This window comes from Microcebus murinus, chromosome 10 (genome assembly GCF_040939455.1).
Source record: "Microcebus murinus isolate Inina chromosome 10, M.murinus_Inina_mat1.0, whole genome shotgun sequence".
Classification (NCBI taxonomy): domain Eukaryota; kingdom Metazoa; phylum Chordata; class Mammalia; order Primates; family Cheirogaleidae; genus Microcebus; species Microcebus murinus.
Genome location: NC_134113.1, coordinates 30,845,357 through 30,861,970, shown reverse-complemented (window position 1 = coordinate 30,861,970; position 16,614 = coordinate 30,845,357). Strand labels below are relative to the sequence as shown.

At 35.6% G+C, this 16,614-nt stretch overlaps 1 protein-coding gene across 7 annotated transcripts in view; it reads right to left on the bottom strand.

Annotated features, from left to right (window-relative positions):
• Window positions 1–15,614, bottom strand: part of C10H12orf50 (chromosome 10 C12orf50 homolog) — a 34,101-nt gene extending 18,487 nt beyond the window's left edge. For all 7 annotated transcript variants that reach the window (XM_076006795.1, XM_076006798.1, XM_076006796.1 and 4 more), the window contains exons 1-3: window positions 15,532–15,614; window positions 14,015–14,134; window positions 13,555–13,675 (exon numbers count right to left, since the gene is read on the bottom strand). In XM_076006795.1, the coding sequence (XP_075862910.1) occupies window positions 13,555–13,675; window positions 14,015–14,026 (133 nt within the window). In that variant the 5' untranslated portion in view covers window positions 14,027–14,134; window positions 15,532–15,614. The remainder of the gene's footprint in view (window positions 1–13,554; window positions 13,676–14,014; window positions 14,135–15,531) is intronic.
• Between the last annotated feature and the right edge of the window lie 1,000 nt (window positions 15,615–16,614).

Sequence of the window (16,614 nt, the reverse complement as noted above, 5' to 3'; positions counted from 1 at the left end):
TTATACCCTATGAGTGGGGCTGAGTGGAAGAAAGGCCCAGATTTCTCTGCCACACTTGCCTGAAAAATAGAGCTCTGGAACTGCTCCCACCCAACTTGGGAGTTGGGGAGGATGAGAAATGTTGGCAGCCTGCTCCTGCCAGGAAGATATTATCCAGGATAATACAAGATTGACTTGGGTGGCGCAAGGGCAATATACATAACCTAAACATTTGAACTTCCATAATATGCTGAAATAAAAAAGAAAAGGAAAAAAGAAGAAGATATTATCGTCCTTGACTGGAAGCTGGAGGTAAAACAAAGGCCTATCGTCTTGGCTGCGCCCATTCAGAGTAAAGCTTCTGTCACACTAAATTGAGAGGTGATGAAAGGAGTGAGTAGTGGCTCAAATACCACAAACTTGCTGTTCTTACTGAGATTTAGTAGATTTTATTGACTAAATATTACTTTATTTGCTATATGCCCTTAGGACAGTTTCTAGAAATTTGAAAAAAAAATTAAGAGTAATTTTCACCAATTATGATTATTTCACTGGGGAGCAGGTCCATGGAACTCTTCACAACACCATTTTGAAAGTTATCCTATAGTCATAATTTTTTTAATGCAAGGAGAATTATTTATGTGTTTGTAAATTATTTATGATATCTTAAATAAAATGGATAAAATTCTGAAATGATTTTCTTGCAGTTGAATGTTATTCCATCAGATAGTTAAAACCTATTTTATTAAATAATATTATGAAATCTTCTAATTGAAGTGAGTACTTCAGCTTATAAAGTGTTTACTATATTCTAACAATCTTAGCAAATATCAGAATAACATTGTAGTCTTGGACATTAGCTTCTAGCAGCTGTCTTAGTCCATTTGTGCTGCTATAAACAAAGTACCTGAGATTAAGTTAATTTAAAAAAATTTAAAATTATTTCTGTTATAAATTGTTAGAAATTTATTTCTAACAGTTCTGGAGGCTGAGAAGTCTAAGGTAAAAATACTGGCAGGTTTTATTTCTGATGAGGAATCTTTGCTTCCAAGATTGTGCCTTGTTACTGTGTCTTCTGGAGGGAATGAATGTTCTGTCCTTACATGGCAAAAGGAAGAAGGGTAAAAGGACAAAAAAGGGCCAAGTTCTGTGTGAAGCCTCTATTATAAGGGCCTTAATCCCATTCTTGTTCAACATGAATTTGGAGACATGCAAATATTCAAACCATAGCAGTAATATATGCCTTTTTGTTTCATAAATACATAAGAATAATTTTGATCAATATTCATCTCACTAAGAGATACTTTCCCAATAAAATTATACTTTGATGTGTAATAATTGTCAAAGTCTATAATGTAATTATGTTGTTCTAATAAATTACACAATGCTAGGCTGTTTTCCAAAGTGCTTTTATCAGTTTATATATCCACTTACAATGCACAGGAATTCCTAATGCTCTTTGTCTTCACCAACAATTGCTAGAATTTTCAATTTTTGCCAATATAATGAGTGTGTTATATCTCAAAGCAGTGCTGGGGTCTGTTCTCAGCTCTCCGTTCTGTTCCATTTGTAAACTGTCTAGACCTTGGACAATAATACACTGTCCTACTCTCTTTCACATCATAGGCCTTGATATCTGAATCCACTTGTTAAACATTTAGCAGTATACCACTGCTTACAACCAAGAAAGTGTCGATTAGTATATATGATAGACTATTATATCATGCCCAGACATTTCAAACATTAACAATTACTTTCTATGCTTTGTCAATTTTCAAAACAAATTTAATTATGATAAAATAAATGTCATATACACTGTCATCATAATATAATATTTCCTGCTATAAATACCTTCCATAGCTAGATCATATGCAATACAAAACATGCAAATTATAAGAAACTATTACATAAACAATTCAATTATTTATAACTAAATAATTTGTTTTTATTCAGAATCTTTGGTAATTGGGCACCGTCCTTTCCTTGTGCTTGAAAAAGTAAAAAACATACTAATTTTTATAAAACTCACAGATTAAAAGTCCTTCATTAATGCTTTTTCTTCACTTTTTACTAATTCTTTAAGAGTATCCACATGGAATGGTTTGGTTAGGGCATTAGAAACGCTTGCATGGATTTTTAAATATACTCATTGATCACCTTTGCAATATTCTTGCAAAAAAGTGTTTAATATAAATCTAATTAAGAGGAAAGAAATGAACAAATTCCCCATTTAAGGGGTATCCTACAAAGCATCTGGCCTAAGCTCTTTTAAAATGTGTATAATAAGTAGGACACAGAGGGGCAAGATGGCAGATGAGAAAAATCACCAGCCAGAGTGTCTCTGCAAGAAAGATACATGATTTTAGAAGAAAGTAAAAACAAAAATAAACAGGCAGATAAACACAGATCAGATGAGGGTTGGAAGGAAGGGTGCCTGAAACTACAGGAGACTCCATGGGAAGAAGTTGCAAAGGAGAACTGGAAGGAGAAAGGCCCCCTAGTGGCTTGAGAACAAAGACAAGGGTGTAGAGTGGTTCAGTTTCTCCTCCCTTGTATCTCAGACTGTTGGTGGGCTCAGGGATTGAAGATAACACCTTTGAATTAAATAGGTCAGTCACAGAGATAGAACAAAGAAATACGAAACAAGAGCAAAGCCTACAAGAAATGTGGAATTATGTGAAGAGGCCTAACGTGAGAATCAGAGGTATCCCTGAGGATGAAGAAGAAAATAAACAAGGCTTGGATAAGCTATTTAAGGATATAATAGAGGTAAATTCCCAGGCCTTGCTAAAAATCTAGATATCCAGGTATAAGAAGCTCAAAGGACTCCTGAGGATTCAATGCAAACAGGAAGACACCACAACACACAGTCATCAAACTGATTATAATAATCACCAAAGAGGCCCTCCTATGAGCTATAAGGTGAAAGAAGCAGGTAACCTACCAAGGAAAGCCCATCTGAATAACGTAAGACTTCTCAACTGAGACCTTACAACCTAGAAGAAACTGGGGCCTCATTCTCACTCTTTTCAAACAGAATAATGCCCAGCCTGGAATCTTGTTCCCCACAAAACTAAGTTTTGTATATGAAGGAGAAATAAATATCTTCTCAGAGAAGCAAAGACTGAAGGAATTCATCAAGACAAGACCTGCCCTACAGGAAGTACTCAAAAGAGAATTACATATAGATCAGCACAATAAACACTCACCCATGTAAAATCATCCAAATGCTAAAGGTCAAATGGCAGATACCACAATAGCTCAAGAGAGAAAACAAAGCAACAAAACTCAACTCAACAGGATGAACAGAAATCTACCCCACTTATCAATTCTCTCAATAAATGTGAATGGCTTGAACTTCCCACTAAAGAGACATAGGCTAGGTGAATGGAAAAATACACACAAGCCAAGTATCTGCTGTCTTCAGGAAACACATCTAACCCAAATGGATGCATTCAGACTCAAGGTGAAGGGATGGAAAACAATATTTCAAGCAAATGGAAGCCAAGAGGAAGTTGGCATGGCAGTTCTGATTTAAGATAACTTAATCTTCAAACAAACAAAAGTGATGAAAAACAAAGAGGGTCACTATATAATGGTGAAGAATACAATTCAACAAGAAGACATAATGATTAACAGCTATACCATAATAGCCAGAGACTTCAACACTCCTCTGACAGAACAGGACAGATACTCAAAACAGAAAAGTAACAAAGAAACAATGGACTTAAACAAAACTCTAGAAGAAATCACATGACTGATATTTATAAAACATTCTACCCAAAAACCAATAAATATACTTTTTTATCATCAGCTCAGGTACATTCTCTAAGATTGACCATATCCTAGATCACAAAGCATGTCTCAAAAAAATTTAAAAAATAGAAATTATAACATGCATCTTCTCAACCCATAGTTGGATAAAATTAGAAATCAACTCCAACAGAAACTCTCATCTTTATACAAAGTAATGGAAACTAAACAACCTTTTGCTGAATGATTACCTCGTCAAGGAGGAAATAAAGATGGAAATCAAAAGATTATTTGAACTAAATGACAAAGGAGATACAAGTTATTAAAATCTGTGAGACACAGTTAAAGCAGTCCTAAGAGGAAAATTTAAATCCACAAATGCCAAAAGACAGAAAGATCACAAATCAACAATCTAATGAATCATCTCAAAAAACTGAAAAAGGAAGAGCAAACCAATCCCAAACCCAGCATAAGAAAAGAAATAACCAAGAACAGAGTAGTAATGAATGAAATTGATAACAAAAAAACTATATGGAAGATTAATAAAACAAAAAGTTGGCTCTTTGAAGAAATAAGCAAAATTGACATGCCTCTCACTAGATTAATGAGAAGTAGAAAAGAAAGAACTCTAGTAAGTTCTATCAGGAATGAAAAATAAGAAATTACAATGGATGCCATGGAAATACAAAATATCATCTATCAATAATATAAAACCTATATACACATAAATTGGATAATGTGAAGGAAATGAACAAATCCTTAGAAACACACAGCCTCCCTAGGCTCAATCAGGAAGAAGCAGAATTCCTAAACACCAATATCAAGTACTGAAATTGAAACAACAATAAGAAACCTTCCTAGAAAGAAAAGTCCCAGTCCAGAAGGTTACACACCTGAATTATACCAGACCTATAAAGAAGAACTGTTGCCTATCCTGCAGAAATTATTCCTCAACATCAGGAAGGATGGAATCCTCCCCAGCTCCTTTTAAGAAGCCCACATCACTCTGATACCAAAACCAGGAAAGAACGCAACAAAGAAAGAAAGGAAGGAATTCTCCCCAACACATCTTATGAAGCCAATATCACCCTGATACCAAAACCAAGGAAAGACACAACAAGAAAACAAAACTACAGACCAGTATCCCTTATGAATATAGATGCAAAAATTCTCAACAAAATCCTAGCAAACTGAATTCAGATGTTTATCAAAAAAATAATCCACCTCAATCAAGTTGGCTTCATCCAGAGATGCAGGGATGGCTCAACATAAGCAAATCTATAAATGTCATTTACCACATAAATAGAAGCAAAAACAAAGACCATATGATCCTCTAAGTAGATGCAGAAAAAGCATTCAACAAAATTCAACACGTTTTATGATAAGAACACTTAACAAAATAGGCATAGGAGGGACTTAGCTAAAAATCATGCAAGCCATATATGACAAACCCACAGCCAACATCATACTGAATGGGGAAAAATTGAAAGCATTCCCACTTAGAACTGGAACTAGACAAGATTGCCCTCTGTCACATCATGTCTTCTATTCAGCATAGTGCTGGAAGTCCTAGCCAGAGCAATCAGACAAGAGAAGCAAATCAAGGACATCCAAATAGGGACAGAAGAGGTCAAACTATCTCTCTTTGCTGACAATATGATCTTATACCTAAAAAACCTCAAAGATTCTGGCATGAGACCACTGTAATTGATAAACAAATTCAGCAAAGTCTCAGGTCACAAAATCAATGTACAGAAATCAGTATCATTCCTATATACCAACAACAGTCAAACTGAGAACCAAATTAAAGATGCAATACCCTTCACAATAGCAACAAAGAAAATAAAGTACCTAAGAATATATTTAACTAAGGAGGTAAAAGAACTCTACAGGGAAAACTACAAAGCACTGAGGAAGGAAATAGCAGAGGTTGTAAACAGGTGGAAAACCATATCATGCTCATAGGTCGGCAGAATCAACATTGTTAAAATGTCTATACTACCCAAAGTGATTTACAGATTCAATGCAATCCCTATTAAAATACCAACATCATTTTTCACAGATATAGAAAAAATAATTTTACGCTTCGTATAGAACCAGAGAAGACCCTACATAGCAAAAGCAATCTTAAGCATAAAGAACAAATTGGGAGGCATCAATTTACCAGACTTCAAACTATACTACAAGGCTATACTAACTAAAACAGCATTTTACTGGCACAAGAACAGGGACAGAGACCAATGGAACAGAACTGAGAACCCAGATATGAAACCATCCTCATATAGCCATCTAATCTTTGACAAAGCAGACAAAATCATACACTGGGAAAAAGAATCCTTATTCAATAAATGGTGCTGGGAAAACTGGGTAGCCACACGTAGAAGACGGAAATGAGATCCACACTTTTCACCTCTCACAAAAATCAACTCACAATGGATAACAGACTTAAATCTAAGGCATGAAACTCTAAAAATTCTATGAGAAAATATTGGAAATACTCTTCTAGACATTGGCCTAGGCAAAGAATTTATGAAGAAGACCCCAAAGGTAATCACAGTGACAACAAAAATATATGATCAAATTAAAAGCTTCTGCACAGCCAAGGAAACTATCATGAGAGCAAACAGACAACCTATAGAATGGGAGAAAATATTTGCATTTTACACATTCAATAAAGGGCTGATAACTAGAATCTATATAAAACTCAGGAAAATCAGCAAGAAGAATCAAACAACCCAATCAAAAAGTGGGCAATGGACATGAACAAAAACTTTTCAAAAGAAGATAGACTAATGGGCAACAAACATATGAAAAAATACTCAACATCTCTAATCATCAGGGAAATGCAAATCAAAACCACAGTGAGATATCATTTATCCCCAGTGAGACTAGCCTTTATCAAAAATTCCCAAACAGTAAATGTTGACATGGATGCAGAGAGATAGGAACACTCAGGCACTGATAGTGGGACTGCAAACTAGTACAACTGCTGTGGAAAGTAATATGGAGATACCTCAAAGAGATACAAGTAGATCTACTATTTGATCCAGCAATCCCATTACTGGGCATGTACCCAAAACAACAAAAGATATTCTATAAACAAGACATCTGCACTTGAATATTTATAGCAGCACAATTCACAATTGCAAAGATGTGAAAACTACCCAAGTGCCAACCAATACATGAGTGGACTAATAAAATGTGGTATGTGTATACCACGGAGTTCTATACAACCACAAAAACGAGGGCGATATAACACCTCTTGTATTATCCTGGATAGAGCTGGAACCCATTCTACTAAGAGAAGTATTGCAAGAATGGAAAAATAAGCACCACATGTACTTATCATCAAATTAGTTTTAACTGATCAACACTTAAGTGCACATATAGCAATAACATTCATCAGGTGTTGGGCATATGGGGGGTAGGAAGAGATGGGTATATACACACATAATGAGCATGATGTGCACCATCTAGGGGATGGACACGCTTGAAGCTCAGACATGGGTGGGGCAAGGGAAATATATGTAACCTAAATATTTGTACCCCCATAATATTCTGAAATAAAAAAAATTAAGTGGCCAAATAATCAGTTTCCCAAAGTATCACTAAAACACTGAAGTAGAGTAAATAAAAATCAAATTATCTCATTCAATTTTTCATTATAGAATAACACAGCAACTAGCCAAGGAGAGGTAACCAATTGTTTCAATGTTCAAGCTACTGTATTTGTGAAACATTTTTCCTCAGCCATATTTAAGGAGTTTTTTAAACAACAGTTTGTCGAACAGAGTACACTAACTTCTCCCTCCATGGGAGAAAGAATAAGTACCTACCACGCTTGCAAAGAAAATACAAACTGTTCTCAGAAATGCTTAGGGAATTCATATAATTATTTTAAATACCAATTGAATTATGTTTTCCTAGCATTTTCAATTGGTTTAGCAGCTATTTGCTTTTAAACTTGGAGAAAACCAGAATGATTATGTGTCTTTAAATGAAATATTTTTCAAAAGAGTCCAAAACCTTTCTTAACTCACTAGTGGTTTAAAGTTTAAATTGTAAAAAAGACTAACTGGCAGTTTTATACCCTCAGACAAAAAATGCAAGACTCCTGATAATTGTGCTCAGTGCTTAAAGATATCATACAATGGTAAATCATTTAATAAAAAATTGCTTTTGGCAAGCACCTAATACTGGAAGAGCACAGCTGGTAATTTAGATAGGATTGCTGTGGTTCCAACTTACCTACTTAATATGAACTATGTGATAGGTCTCAATTCATCAGCAGAAGTTTTAGAAATTTTTACATGTTGCACATTTAAATATCTAAATTTTATCTTATTTTGATCCAAGAGAAAAAATTACACACAAATTGCACAGTGCTGTGTATGAACTAAATCTTAGCCAGTTAAATTTTGCTACCAAATAGTTTATAACAATCCCATCTTGATTTTATCAATTAATCATATGCATTTACAGAAACACAAAAAGGTGAATTTTCATAAAGGTATTACTTTGTAAGTTTTGGTTAATATGGACCTTGGAGGAAATATTGTAGGAAATATTAGGTCTACCAAGAATCAAATTATACCTTCTAAGGTACTGAAATATTTCCAAATGAATAGGTAAACGCAGTAGTTCAATACATATTTCAGCTGAGCTTGGTAGTTTATCTACAGTTTGTAAATTGAATCCTCTTTCCTAGAGTACAGACATGTGTTTGGGCAGAGGGAAAATAGCTATGGGTTTAATATGAATAAATACCATTCAGGACTTCCTGGGATAGAACTGGTCACTATGTGAAAGACAATACTACATGTCTATGTTAGGTGTTAGAGGTTTACCAGGGAAAAAAATAAATGTTTTTGTTTTCACGGACCTTGCATTCTATAGGGTGGGGTCAGACAACAAACAGTAGACATAGCAAACAAGTACATTATATTGTATCTGAGACAGTGTTAGGGGATATGGCAGAAAGGCAAAGCAAGAGAGACTTAAGTGTATAGGAAGGGAGATGGAAAGCCTGAATACATTTCAAATAGTGTGTTCAGAATAGACCTTATTAAAAAGTGATCTTTGAGCAAGAATTTGAAGAAATAAAGGAGTTAGCCATAAAGATACTAAGGGAAGAGCATTTCATGTGGTGCCCCTAAAGCAGGAGCATGCTAACATGCTCTAGGAAGAATAAGGGAACAGTGTGGTTGGAGTACAGGGAGCAAGTGTAACACATGAGTGTAGCAGATAAATTCAGAGAGCTAATAGGCACTGGATCAGATGGAGTCTCTTGTTTAACTCTGAATTTATCTGCATGAAATGAAAAGACATTGGAGGATTTTGAGTGGAGAGGTGACATCTGATTAGTGTACAAGAGTATATCACTGCGCTGCTGTGGTTTGAACAGACATAGAATGGCAAAAGTTAAAGCAGGGAAACCTGTTAGGAGATTTACTACGGTGATTCAGTCATGAGATGATAATGGTGGCCTGGCCCATGTGAGAGTAGCAGAGATGATGAGAAAAGACAGATTCTGGATATATTAGAATGGTAGAGTTAATAAGATTTCCATATGGATTGGATGTGCAATATGAGAGAAACAGAAAATTTGAGGATGATTCCGATGACCTGAGCAACTAGAAGAATGGAACTTCCATCAGAATGAGACAGGGAGAGCTATGGATGTAGCAGGTTTGAGAGTATAGGTGGTAAAATCATGAGTTTGGTTTTGAACATGTGAAGTGTGAAGGGTCTATTAGCCATCCAAGTTAAGAGTTCAATTCAGAAGTAGAACAAAATTGCCTGAAGGTCAAGTGAGAGGTCTGGAATGGATATATATATGTTTGGTAGTCATCAACATGTAAATTATATTCAAAGCCATAAGGCTGGATAAGATTACCAAGGAAGTAGACAGAGAGACAGAGAACTAAGGACTAACTTCTAGAACACTGTACATGTAAGAGGTTGGAAGAGGAAAAACCAGAAAGGAAGAGCAATAACAGAGCACTAAGAAGGTAGGAGGAAAATGAAGAGAATGTGGTGTCCTGGAAGCTAGATAAGGAAATTTTATCAAGAAAGAAGGCATGATCAAATGGGTCAAATCCTGCTAATGGTTCAAGTTAATTAAGGACTGAGAATTGACTACTGAACTTAACAATGTTACTATTACTAGGGAAATGGGTAAAAGAGCCCCAATAGCATAGGATTAATAAAGAATGGGAGGGGGCTGGCACAGTGGTTCAAAACTGTAATGTCAGCACTTTGGGAGGCCAAGGCAAGAGGATCACTTGAGGACAGAAGTTTGAGACCAGCCTGAGCAACATAGCAAGACCATGTCTCTATTAAAAAAATAAACAAGCCAAGCAGAGTTGTGTAGGACTGTAGTCCTAGCTACTTGGGAGACTCAGGTAGGAGGATCCCTTGAGCCCAGGAGTTTGAGGTTACAGTAAGTTATAAAAGCACCACTGTACTCCAGCATGAACAACAAAGTGAGATCCTGTCTCTAACAACAAGAAAGAAAGAAAGAAAGAAAGAAAGAAAGAAAGAAAGAAAGAAAGAAAGAAAGAAAGAAAGAAAGAAAGGAAGGAAGGAAGGAAGGAAGGAAGGAAGGAAGGAAGGAAGGAAGGAAGGAAGGAAGGAAGGAAGGAAGGAAGGAAGGAAGGAAGGAAGGAAGGAAGGAAGGAAGGAAGGAAAGAATTTGGTGATAGTAAGAATAAGGAGAACTACTGTGATGGGAAAGAAAATGGCAGTGGTAGTTTGTGAGAAAATGAATCAAGAGAAGGGAGAGTTTTTCTAACAATTAGAGAGATAAATGCATGTTTGTATGCTAATAGGAATAATTCAATAAGAGTAAAAAATGATTCTGTAGAAGAAAGAGGGAAAAATTTTTGAATCAGTGTTCTTGAGTACACAAGATAGAATAATACTTACCAAGTGGAAGGATAGGCTTAAAAGTATAAGAGTGGGGAAGAGGCTCCTACAGAAGTTAGCAATGAATGGCGAGATGTAGTGATGGAAATCCGCAGAAGTTCTCTTCTCATTACTTAAAAGTTTCTCAGTAAGACATAGGGTCACCATCAGAGAGGAGGAATAGATGTTGGAGGTTTAAGGAGAAGAAAGCATAAAACAACAGTGAAGGATAAAGGAGAACAGGGGAGTATCATGCAGTATGACTGGCAGTCAGCATTAAGCACTCCTTTGAGGTTTGTGGTCATGAATTTAACCCAACCAGTATGGTTATGTATTTTTCTGCAGCCACGTTCAGCTCTAATGGATGCAGGCACAGAGAAGGTGGAGAGTTAAGCTTTAGCAGTGTTACAGTTGCCTAACAAGTACAGTGAAGCCAGAGAGTGGCAAGAAAGTGGGGTGTGTGTGCAAGGAAAAGATTACCAGATAGAGGTGACAAAAGAGATTAAGGAAGTGAGGGATTGTAGAAAGATAATAGAATCAAGGGATAGGAGGGCCCAGTGGTTTTTAAGCATGTTAAAGTGAATGTTCTGAAAGCATTGAATTAGGAAAGTATGTAATTAGCATTCTCTAAATAATAATGAGTTAAATGCTATATGACTAAGGAAGAATGACAGAAATGGGGGAGATAAGGCCAATGGAAGAGGTGAGCTAAAGAAAGAGAGGCTACAGTGATGGATAGGTCATGTATTTATACATTGAAATCACCAAAAATTGACACAGGAGTGTTGCTGGGGCGACAACAAAGCAGGAGTTCATATTGTTGAAAAACAAGGAAGAAGGATCTAGATGTAGGTAGATGAAAGCAAAAAATAACATTAAGGGGTAAAACTGATATAGTCTGCTGATGTGTGGTTCAAGTTGGATGGTTTTAGAGAGAAATGCCAGAGAACAGTCTGAGATTGGCAATGAGGACCAAAGAATCTTCCCATCTCTTCTCCAAGTCCAGCAGTATTTGAGTGCTGGAAGTAAGTGCTACAGGAGAAACAGGGTCTTCAGTGGAAAACTACTGTTACATAAGCATATGAATATGAAGGAAAGTTAGAGAAGAAATAATTACATTGATAATGGAAGATTGAGGAGTAAAAAGGACAGAACAGGGAAAGGAGTAAGTCACTTGAGAGATGGAGTTTCTTCTACTGACTGACATAAACAGGAATAAAAGACAGAATAATATTTGCCCTGGTGAATCCAAAACACATACATGGACATGATGTGGCTGTCTTGGAGGGTGAGGTGGGTGTATGAGTCTCCCTCTTGTCCTCTAGGAGGTTTGAAGAAGCAGAGTATTAGTGGCCTATGTACCTCCTATTTGTCTCTCATGATGGAGGTGAAATGCTTAGGGGAAGCATTTGGTTCCAATGCAAGGATCTTGATTTGACCCTACTAAGGGAAAAGCTTACTCTAAGAGTCAAACACCTGTTGAAGAAAGTGAGGCTTCCAGAAAAGCCAGAAGCTATTTATCTTTAATCCTCAGATTTTATTTCTAATAAATGAGAATAATGAAACTTATGCCTACAGCACTTAGCCCAGGGCATGTCTTATAGTAAGAGGGCCAAATAATAATTAGTTACACAGACACTATACTATTCCTTTCCCAGAGATGCAGTCTTTGTTTTTCCTCTAATTCTGAAAAAGCTAGTTTGAAATATAGTAATTTCCCCATAGACTACTAGAGAACAAACTACTAACTAGATATTGTAAATAAATGAAAGAATTTAGTATGATGTTTTTCACAAAATAAAATCGTACTACCTGTAAACTAAAGGGGCCAATTAATCACTAAGTAGGTATTAACTTTCATCCCAGAAGGTTGCCTTTCTGAAGTCATCTTATCCATCCCCCATCCATCTACCCATACATCCAATTTCATTGAGCTGTTGTGTTCCAGACATTGTGCAAAACAGCGATGGGAAAAAAAAAAAACAACTTATGACCCTCATCCTTGTGATGTTTATAGCCTAGTGAAGAAGAGAAACATTGATCAAGGTACTACATGCAATGATATGTACTATGAGGTCAGAGTTTTCCAGAAGAATATAACAGGGAAACCTAATTTTTAGTTATTTATTTGCCAAAGATTATCTGCAACCAAATTTTTAAATCCCAAGGGATGAATATCCTATCAGTTCATTTCTAGAACCATTTGATCAGAGAAATTTGGTGACTATAGCAGGAGAACAGAGTAGCTACAGCATCAGGGAAACCTAACGGCACCAACTTCTTCAGCAAGGTTCTTGCCATTCACTACTTTATAGTTCAGTATATTCTGTATCCCCTTCTCAGGACCTACCTTAAGGTTCATGTAGTAGTGTCTCAGTATCAGTTACATTGAATTGTGCCATGGCTTTTGTAGCAATGGGATTGCATTTTCTCCATAACGGGTCTTAGGAAGAACCACAACATATAGCTGCTCTACTAGAAGCAGAATATGTGTGTAACCTATAGCATGCCCCTGCTTTCCCCACCCATGAGATAGATTTCCACATTTGATAAGGAGGGAGCATCAGTGAGGTCATGACCTCTGACCTTGGCTCCAGCTGTGTGATGCGTTGCTGTGACACAGTCTCCTTCTACTGAAGTCAGTAGCCATCCCACTTTTATGATGAATAAAATCCATTTTATACACAAATAGTCAGAGCAAATTTAACTCACTCTGTTCACTTCATCTTGTTAGCTACTTGATGGCTCATTCTAAGCTTTATCTCATGATCCATGGCAGCATCATCCCAAATCATCCATTGGCTATTGAACTGCATTGCTCACCTTGTTCTACTTTATTTAATATGTCATTCTATGCTGCTACTCCAAAACCAGATTATAATATGGTATGTCCATGTTATTCAAAAATATACTCACTGCTACTTGGTGGCAAAAATAATCCATTGATATTTCGAGGTTTGCTGTGATAAAAGATACAACTGATTTTCACACAACCAAGAGGTTGAGTTTCCCAGAAGCATGAAATGCTGCAGTTTTGCTAGACAATGGAGGTGGGGAGAAATGTAATGATTAGACGCCATATTCACAATAAATACAATGTGCTACAACACAACACAATGTGGAAAAAAATTGCAATTACTGATTTAGGATCATGTGTGTTTTCTGGCTTTCAGTGTTTCTAAGCCCTGCTAGGTAGCAATGGGTATTTCTAAAACATGTTCCTCCATTTTTCTAAGAATTTAAGTTGAACAAAGCACAAAGTGCCTAAAATTAAATACTGGAAGAATGATTTCTTCCTTATTGTTTTGTAAAATGTAATTCGATATTATTAGAGGGAAATGCTTTTAACAAAAATGATGATGCTGAGAAATTCTACCTGCATTTCCATGTGTCTAAATCTGCAAAGTGGATCTAAACATTTCCTCTCTCTCCATAATGAGCACACAGTGTCACTGCCAAGAGCCTCTTCACAGTGTCGGAACTGGCACTGGGAACCCTAAAAGAGAAAAGTAAACAGTGTAGAAAATATTGACAATATATTAACTTTAGTGATCGACAACAATAGGTTGCTAAACGAGTAGATCAAATTAGAATCACAAAAATACACACTACCAATACAAGACCATAAGTCTAAATTTTAGCAAATTAGTCTAACTTTAGTGAGAGAGTGGCAAGATAACTTAATTATTAAATAGTACATGACACAAGTCACTGATAAAATATCACTTTTTGTTATCAATTAATCCATGTAGTTCACTAAGAATAGAGATTAAAAAACCAGTGATACTCTTGATCACAATCCAATGAAGAATAACTTAATTTTTCTTTCTAAAAGAAGCCAGACAAAATTTTTAAGACTCACTAACCATATTCTAATTATGGAGATGATCTCTATTAACCAATCCAGTCAGGCTTACTAGCAGAGATGAAACATGTTAAAACCAGGTATGTCATTTCTTTCATTGGGTTTCAGTAGCATGAGCATGAAGCTCTCAACACTGAGTTTCTACATTTATTAGGTTTCATTGAGATCCATTAATCCTAATTCCTTGGGTTAAACTTTTTCCCATTTAAGTTTATAAACTTTAATTTATATTTGGCCCATTTTGTTTATCTTACTTTTATTTTCCTTTTTAAATTATATTTAAATATTTGCTATCACCTAGACTTTTGACAAGAGGAAATTCAGTAATAGGGAAACAATTATATTTATTACACTAAGTTTGATAGTAACCTAAATTCAACTATTTTAAGTGATATAACCGAAATCACATTGACCAAAACAATATGGCGTATCACATTATATTTCAATATTAGGATTTGATGTCTGAAGGAGCCATAATACAAGTAAAAGTGCCACATGAAGATTAAAAAGCTATAGGCATGTAACCAGCATATATAAGGGTAATTTCAAACAAATCATAATTTTAATTATGCCAGATTTCCTCAGAGAAATTCAGTATTTCAGAAATACATGATAAGCTTTTACTTCAGATTTTACATATATAATATATCTTGCCGAAAATAGTAAATTTTGGTTAAGCAGTGCAAATTATTGCCATATCTTCTTTCATTCTACTAGAAAGCTTAAGCATGTGAAGTACTGTAAATTGTACAATATTTACCTTTATGCATGTGGAATTAAAAAAGAAATAGCAGTCATTCCCAACTTCTGCCATTTTCAACTCTCTTGCTGCTAATCCAATGTGTTTTTTAAAAATATAGATATATATAAGAATTGCAGGAATACAAATATAAGAACTATCAGTGTGTAAGGGGGGAAAAAGAATTTCTTTTCCACAGGCTATCAGCAGTATTCCTTTAAAACTGACCTCCTGTTGGCAGTATATTACACAATAGACAATTCCTAAAGAAATTTAAATTAGAAGATACCTTCTCTAGCTTTGCAGAAATGTTGAAAGTGGTTGCTAGTAAGCTACAAACTCAGACTTCCAGAATTTTCCTCACTGTTACCTAATCCATTGTTTGCTCATCATAAATGACCTCACATGTAACTGTAGACTAGTTCACTAAGGCTATTACCTTAGTGAATACTATTTCCCTTACTCATTTCTAGTATATTAACTGAAAAAGACTAAAAGAAAATAGTATATTTCATCTTTTAACATTCTGATTAAATATGGAATGTAAACTAGTTTATATTTTCATAATTAAAAAGTAATAAGTATGTCACAAGTAAATAGCTATTTTCTAACCCTCTTGTTTCTATACATGGTTTGGAAATAAAACTAAAATTTAAAAATATAATAGGTAAATATGCTATTCACATTCCAAGATAATATAATTATTTAAATATGGACTTTCTTCTATCTGCTGATTTGGGGAAAAATCATATTCAGATTGTGATATAAGTACCTGAAAATAAACTGGACTACTTATTCATCTTGTACCTATATTCCATTTATTTTTCATCCATCACAAAAGGAGGAGTAACTTTTTCTTATAGCAGGTTCCAGGGTGTTTGAAATTTTGAAAATTTGTGGAAAACAAACCAAAGTATTATGCTCTGATTCCCAGAAGGAGACATTTCATATGAGTACTGTGCACTAACCGATTATGCCACTGGAGCTTCAAGAATGAGACTTTTCAATCAGCAGCTATTGAGGTCTTCACCTTAGTAACTTTTTTTTTCTGTAGAAACATAGTCTTGCTCTGTTGCCCAGGCTGGAGTGCAACAGCATAATCATAGTTCACTGTCGCTTTGGAGTTTTAGGCTTAAGTGATCTTCCACCTCACACTCTGGAGTAGCTAGGACTACAGGCCCATGCCACCATGCGCAGCTAATTTTTTAAAAATTTTTTTGTAGAGATGGGGGTCTTGTATGTTGCCCAGGCAGGTCTGAAACTCTGGCCTCAAGTGATCCTGCTACCACAGCCTCCCAAAGCTCCGGGATTACAGGCATTGTCTCATGCCTGTCCCCATTTTAGTATATTTAAGAATCAGAACCTAGCAGAC